Source organism: Octopus bimaculoides, chromosome 3 (genome assembly GCF_001194135.2).
Source record: "Octopus bimaculoides isolate UCB-OBI-ISO-001 chromosome 3, ASM119413v2, whole genome shotgun sequence".
NCBI classification, from domain to species: domain Eukaryota; kingdom Metazoa; phylum Mollusca; class Cephalopoda; order Octopoda; family Octopodidae; genus Octopus; species Octopus bimaculoides.
Window position 1 is genome coordinate 164,764,532 of NC_068983.1, and position 8,577 is coordinate 164,773,108.

At 33.8% G+C, this 8,577-nt stretch overlaps 1 protein-coding gene across 1 annotated transcript in view; it reads left to right on the forward strand.

Annotated features, from left to right (window-relative positions):
• Window positions 1-8,577, forward strand: part of LOC106880256 (neuroglobin) — a 126,011-nt gene that overhangs the window by 90,931 nt on the left and 26,503 nt on the right. The window contains exon 2 of the mRNA XM_014930122.2: window positions 7,977-8,208. Coding sequence (XP_014785608.1) covers window positions 7,977-8,208 — 232 coding nt within the window. The remainder of the gene's footprint in view (window positions 1-7,976; window positions 8,209-8,577) is intronic.

An 8,577-nucleotide genomic window follows, 5' to 3' on the forward strand; every position in this document is an offset into this window, starting at 1 on the left:
ATATATATATATATATATATACATATATACTCACACGTATACATGCATATCTGCTCACACAATTACACACAACTAGCTGAATAAAGGACGTGTATAGAAGAAAAAAAATCACACTCAGTCAGAAAATACACACCTGTAAAGGTGCTTCGTTAACAGCCATAAAACTGCGAATGTGCTGATTGGGAAATAATGCTATAAATCAATGTTGGTTTTGTCAAATAATAACATAGGCTGTAAGATTACATTAGAATATGTATAGAAATGGAAAAGTAGGTTTTTCGAAACACGGAAATAAAGAGATAGAGTAGAATAAGGTGAAATAAATTGTGTCGTTCTACTTGTGAGATAAATAAAAGAAGTATTGGGTAAGTAGTAAAACAGACTGGAAGCTGAAATTAAACTGTCACAGGAAGATATAAAGACTGTGTAATTGTTGTAGAATTTGAATAGTTTTACAGAAAGAAAAGAGCTTTAATGGCGGACAGTTTAATGTCGGTAGGTAAAGAGATGTAGCGAGCAGGAGAATGAAATTAATTGTTTTTACTAACAATGATGGGAGCCTTTATAGCATCAATGCAACGGCAATACTACTACTACTACTACTACTACTACTACTACTACTACTACTACTACTACTACTACTAATAATAATAATAATAATAATAATAATAATAATAATAATAATAATAATAATAATAATAAATACCTACTCCAGAAGCAAGGGAAACTAATACAAATAGCCACAAAACACGAGCAAAACAAAAAACTGTTTTCAGTATTTAAGGAAGCTGACAAATACAAACAAGAAATCAATCTACCTAACAAATACGAAGAAGAAGAAGAAGAAGAAGAAGAAGAAGAAGAAGAAGAAGAAGAAGAAGAAGAAGAAGAAGAAGAAATGCCCTGATGCAGTACCAGGGAGTTCCTCTCAAGGCTTCTGATCTAAACTCATCGGGAGCGTTATATACGTTGTTTTGTCTCGGCATTAGATAGACTACAGCAAATATACTGCTCAATATCGCAGATTTGCCTTTCAGTAGTTTGACCCTTAACCAGTTCAGCATGTTCCTTAGTGGCTGACCATATATGCATCTCTGATCACAAGCAGGAGTAGTGGGGGAGCATCATAGCCATGTGTTGAGAGGAATTCTTTGAGATTCCAATAATTCGCCTCTGGAAACGTAGGTGTTTTGTTCATCATCCTTAAAATAAACCTTATTCAGAGACCTTTTAAGTGAGATGGGCTACTCCACCTGAAGAAAATTCGAAGCGCTGCTTATCACCATGTTGCGCACATGTGGTTGAGATGCATGTGCCTAATGTACCATTAACACACGGGTAGTCATGATGGATATATTGGACTTCATATATTTGTACCCCACTATCACTTCGATGGCATGCACTGCTCTCCGACTCAATAATAATAATAATAATAATAATAATAATAATAATAATAATAATAATAATAATAATAATAATAATAATGCCCTGATGCAGTACCAGGCAGTGGCTCTCATGGCTTCTGATCTTAATTGATTGGAAGTGTTATCATGTACATTGTTTTGTCTTTGTATGAAAGATGGACTACAGCAAATATTCTGCTCAATACCACAGATTTGCTTGTCAGTTGTTTGACCTTAACCAGCTGAGCATGTCCCTTGGTTGCTGACAATATGTGCATCTCTGATCACGAGCAGAAGTAGTGGGGGAGCATCATAGCCAATTGTTGAGAGGAATTGTTTGGGGTTTGGGCAATTCACCTTTGGAAACATGGGTGGTTCATTCAAGATCCTTAAACAACCCTTTTTCAAGGACCTTTTGAGTAGGATGGGCTACTCAACCAGAAGAAAATCCTAACTGGGACCCACCTGCAAGGTCATGTGCTGTTTCTCTTGATATGAGATTACCATGTCGCGCACATATGATTGTGATGCGTGTGCCTGGTGTACCCTTATCAGACGGGTAGTCATGATTAGTATAATGGGCTTTGTATATTTTACCCCAGTGTCACTTTGATGGCATGCACTGCTCTCTCACTCAATAATAATAATAATAATAATAATAATAATAATAATAATAATAATAATAATGATAATAATAATAATAATAATAATAATAATAATAATAATAATAATAATAATAATAATTTAAAGTGGGAAATACGAAAGTTGTGGTCAATGAAGAGAGTAGACGTGAAACCAGTAGTAATTGGTGCACTTGGAAGTATCAGTACTCAACTACCAACATGGCTGACAAAGATTGGTGCAAGTATGAAGGTATAACACCTACGAAAGTCAGCATTTCTTGGAACTGCAAGAATTATTCGCAGGGTTTTTGAAGCTTGACCAGTAAACAAGTGTCACCTTCATCTGCTGAGAGTGGACAGCCGACACTTTCCATCATACCCAGCAAAGTAAGCTGTGAGGTTTCATATGATAACAATAATAATAATGTTAATACCAATAATAATAATAATAATAATAATAATAATAATAATAATAATAATAATAATAATAATAATACAAACTGTGGTCAAATAACAAGAAACTCCACGGTATAAGAACCACAAAAAATTACTCACGTGGGTATTAGTCACATTTGAGAAGAATATTGTCAACTTGAAAATACTTGATTTTCTTTAAAATTTTTCAAAACTAAAATATTACAAATTTAACAGAATCTTATTTCTCAGATTCTGGTCTCCTTCACATACAATACACGGTTGCTATTTATAAATAACAACTATAGTAAAATGTCTAACAAGTTATTACTTGAGGTCTCTGGTACGTATTAAATGGACCAACAATAATGTACATGATAATAATAATAATAATAATAATAATAATAATAATAATAATAATAATAATAATAATTATAATAATAATAATGATAATAATGATACCAGGCAGTGACTCTCATGGCATCTGATCTTAACAAATTGGAAGTGTTATCATGTATAGTTTTGTCTTGGTATAAAAGATGGTCTCACTTGTTTGACCTTAGCTAGTTGAGCATGTCCCTTAATGGCTAACAATATTTTGAATTTTGAATTTGATTTCCAGGATATTTTGTGTGAATGTGTGCGTATAAGAATCGGTGTGCGAGTTATTATTGGCAGAATGACCCTCACGAGGTAAAACAAAATACGTTTCTGTTATGAACACCGCACACACAAACACACACACACACACACACACACACACACACACACACACACATATGCATACATAAATGTGTGTGGCGGGGGGAGGGGGGTAGAATGTTTGAAGTGATGAACTGATATTGTACAGGGTGTCCACAAAGTCTGGGTACATAGGGTAAATAGAATCATAACATAAACAATTAAATATAAGAAATAAACATTTCTTAAACTATGTGTTATTCCCGTGTACCCAGACTTTGTGGACACCCTGTATATTAAGAAAATGGAGGCAATCAGGATGTTGGATAATTCTGTATTGATCACGAGCAGAAGTAGTGGGGGAGCATCATAGCCATGTGTTGAGAGGAATTCTTTGAGGTTTTGATAATTCACCTCTGGAAACATGGGTGTTTCGTTCGTAGTCATTCTTTCTCCTCGCCCGTTGACGGAGTCGTAGTACTGGAAACAAACGTCGCAATCAAGACACAATTGGAAGTGCATTGTGAACGGCGGTGTATAACAGCATCTGATGCTCTAGTCGATACTTTGATATAGTGATATATACATATATACAAATACATATATATATGTCTGTATGTATGTGTTATATAAGTATATATATGTATGTGTGTGTATGTGCGTGTGTGTGTGTGTGTATGTGTGTGTGCGTGCGCACGTAACAGAGAAAGAGAGTATATGCACATATGTATATGTATTTGTCCAATAGTGTACCGAGTTGCGTCTTTTTTCATCAATCTGTATTTAACAATTCGGTAAAACAATTATCGATATATTAATACGAGGCTTAAGTCCTCTGATCAATATGACTGACAAATCTCTTGAAGACAATACCCCCGGCACGTACCTCTCAGTTCAATGAAACTACAAATAGAATAAAGTAAATGAATTTATGTATATGTATGTGTATGCAAAACGCACTCGCGAGCACACACACACACACACACACACACACACACACACACACACACACTCCTATCTATCTATTATTATGTACTTCGTTCTCCACAGTTTCTTTAATCTCTTTCAAAATCGTTTTTTGTTTGTCATTCTGTACATATAGAAATGCGCATGTGCATGTTACACGCATACACATATACTTACAAACACATACACACAAACACACGTAACGTCACACTCACACCCACATATATAGAGACAGAGGAAGATATACAGCGTTACTCTGACGCTGTTGACTTATACCGTTTTATTAAATGTCTACTGGAAAACTAAAGAATGCCAGACTACGATAATGAAGCATTACTGTGTATCCATAGTAACTAGAAAATTGCTAAGCTTCTTGTTTCTATCTGCATTGTCACTAGCATTTGGAATATCTTCTCATTTGTTCACAGATTTCATGATAAAAAAAAAAGAAGAAATACGTGCTGCTCTCTTTCTTATTAATTACTATTATCACGATTGTATTTCATTTCTTTCGGAATATTAGTCACGTTAAGCTAAAATATATAACTGTAATGCTTTTTTTTTTTGTCATATTAATCTGCTTCATCTCTCTATCTTTCTGCCTTACTTTAATATTGTTATTCGACATGTTTGTTCGCTCAGAATTGCTTTTTCGCTATTTACATCAAACAGCAACTGACAGAAATAGTGATTTAATTTCTTTTTGACAATTACAAGAGAAAACGGTATATTAAGAGAAGTTGATTAAATATTAATAGACCATGTCATAACATTTCCCTTACTAAACCCTGCGACACACGAATTTCTATCATAAATAGTAGTTATAATTGTGCTTAGCTTTAACAAACTACTTGAAGAGAAAACGTTCTTTAGGTAAATAAGGAAACTCTTTAAGGATTCGAAATGGCATTTGGAAGCAATTTCTTAATTTCAGTTAACATGGCACGAAACACATGGAATAAGCATAAATTTCGCATGTCTCCCTAAGCTATTCCTATTACAGCCAACATTTACAGATGAAGCGTACGAACTCCCAGTAGTTAACAAAGCTAATACAAGGCATTAATGAATGCCCTCGAAACACACACCAGTATTGAACATAAATTTATAAACGATTAGCGAAGACTCTATTAACTTATCCAGCCATTTGTAGCATTCAGTCATGCGTGACAATTATATTTTCATGAATGTAGAGCGGCGAATTAATAGTATCGGCAAATCATTATTACGCCATCATGCATATGATATAGATTAGATAATGTAAAATTTGATCGTTATATATTTTCTGGGGGCGTTTATTACTTACTCTGGAACTAAAATTGTCACTGTCTCAGTTTTCCAAGATTTTAATTCTACACTTGAACACACGTGATCGGTAACAACGATAATGATATACCAAAAAACGTTGCTGTTAATAGTCAGCTGACCTATTAGAATAATCAACTGGACGCATTCAAAGCTACAAGCTTAAGGAGAACATATGTGGGTAATATAGTCTTAAAAATACACAAAGATGACATCACCATTGAGGATTGTCTTTGCATGTAGCTCAGTTTATTCAGAGTTTAGTTACAGATAAACAAAATTATAGTAATAATAATTTTTGTAATGAACCCCCCACACACACACACACATACATATACATATATACATACGTGTGTGTGTGTGTGTGTGTGTGTGTGTGTGTGTGTGTGTGTGTGTGTGTGTGTGTGTGTGTGGTGTGTGTTTGTGTGTGTGTGTGTGTGTGGTGTAGAATGTTTGAAGTGATGTACAGATATTGTATATTAAGAAAAAAGAGGCAATCAGAATTTTGAATAATTCTGTATTTAGCACTTTTATCCATTCATGAGGAATTTTTAACCAAAGACATACAAGATGAATGATGTTTTGTGATGTTTATATGAAGGTATTACAAGACGCGAGTGTGTATCGAAACGCTAACAATAGCTTACCTTTTATTTTCTGTCACTTTCGAATATTTCGTTTGTGCATTTTGTTTGCGAGATTCTTGATGTGAACTCATGTGTTGAAACGTATTTTGTTTTATTTCGTGAGGGTCATTCTGCCAATAATAACTCGCGCATTGATTCTAATACACAAACCTTCACACAAAATATCCTGGAAACCAAGTTCAAAACAGAATATTCTAAATTCTAGCCAAGCTAAGAGGCTGAAAAATATTATGTTCTGCTGTCTCAAGATCAGATTAATAACCCAATCTAGAAGATGTGGTATAGAAATAGTGCGTGTATTTATTATTGAAATAACACCCTCCTCTCAGGACGCATCAAAAATATTTTCGAATAGTTTTACAGCACCAAGCTGGTAGAATTATTAGTTTCGGAAAAAATGCTTTGCGGCATGTGTTCCGAATCTTGACGCTAAATTCGAATCAAATTTTGCCTTCCTTCCGGGATTAATAAAATACAACCAGTCATCTACTAGGGTCGATGATATCGATTAGGCCCCTAACATTCAATTTATTGACCATGTGCCTAAATTTAAAAAAAAAAACATTATTCAAGTAGTTAGATGCTCTTAAGTTTTGAATGTAGCAATTTTTTCATCATGATTTCTTTGAATCTCCAAAGAATTACTTTAGCATATCAATTAATTAAGTTTAATCACTATATTTAAAAATAACAGTTGAGCGTTATTTAGAAGTAAACCGTAACAAATTTGTGCTGCGGTCTGAGAAAATGCAATCATTCCGGTCTTTAACTGAACTAATTGCATATTTTTACCTGTCTCCAAATAATAAAACTTGCAAAGAAGTAAAATGTTTAATTTTTATTGTTCCTAATTAAAACTTTCATTTATTTGGTGGTTGTAGTTGTTGTTGTTTAATTCTAACAGTATAATGACTTTTCTGTAGCCGGAGGAAATTGATCTTAATCAAGTTCAATTATATTGGTATTCACTCATGAGAACATGCTTTTCTCAAAATAGTTATTCCCCGCCAAAGTTGTGGTTTTAAAAAAGCAATAAATCTTTTAATATATTGTATATCTTTAACATTCGACTATAAAGTTATACTCGAGTAGTTAACTATTTTCTATAAGAAAATCAGAAATCTTTAAAATATTCATGTTTTTAGCATGGACTTCAGCGTTCGTGTGACAGCTGACGTATTATAAATATATGCTAAATCACGCCCTTCCAGCCGCAGTATTATAAAGTTGAAATCATTGAGACAAGCACATCACTTCGAAATTTTGATAACATATCTTTGAATTTTAATATCTTTGGAATATTGCTTCCAAATTTTGGCAGAGGGCCAGCTATTTCGAGGAAGGGACTAAGACTATTACACCGACCCTAGTGATCAACTATTATTTTATGGAACCCAAACAAACGAAAAGTAAAATCGATCTCGGCGGAATTTGAACTCAGAACGTAAAACGGACGAAATACCGCCAAGAACAGTTCTGCCAGTTCGCCGGACATAATGCTTAGCGGCATTTCGTCTGTTTTACATTATTTGCTCAAATCCCACCGAGGTCGATAAAATAAGTACCAGTTGAGGACTGGGGTAGATTTAATCGAATTAATTCCTTCCTCAAAATTGCTGGCCTTGTACCAAAATTTGAAGCCAGTATTAACTGTGGAAATATGTCTATGCACGTATTGGATTCTTGTAATTTCATTATTTAAATCTCATTGGAACCTTCCTCTCCTCTGGCTATCTTCTATCGAATTTCCAGCTATGTAGATTGAGCTATGTAAGAGCATAAATAGACTCTATCTGAAAAGAGAATGATGTAATTTACGAAAGATAAAATAACATTTCTGTATAGATCGATAAAATATTTGAATTTTGTGTAGTTTTCAAACAATGTTATTTCTATAATCTCAACGTCTTAATATACGTTTTTTTTTCTGTCCACAGGATGTTCCGCACCGAACCTTTTTTGAAAGACATGTTCAAGGATTTTCGAAACCTTGTAACAGACGATGAAATGCGCGAAAATATGGCCCTGGAGAAACATGCCACAATGGTAATGAATTTGCTTGATGAAGCCATCAACAACATCGATAATGTTGATCTTCTTTTGGATTTACTACACAGAGTTGGGAAGAATCATTTGCGATTTGAAGGCTTTGATGTCAGTTACTTTTGGGTGAGTAGACCGTCGCGTGCGACATACGATACGTCTTGCAATGATGTAACTTAGAAATATTATCAGAAATAAATAGAAGACAATAAAAAAAAGCGTTACTACTTGCTACAAGGAACAACACACAACCCATTAATATACTGGATCAGATCTAGAATGACTTAAAACTATGCTGTTCTTTATTTCACAGACTGATTCAGCAGTCATCTAAGTTCCATAGTGAAAACTGATATAGAAAAAAAAATTAGCTTCGCTCTCGGTACTCTAGCACTGAGTTACTCTCATAAATATGTGTACAACTGCTATTTCACAACCATATATATATATATATATATATATATATATATATATATATATATATATATATATATA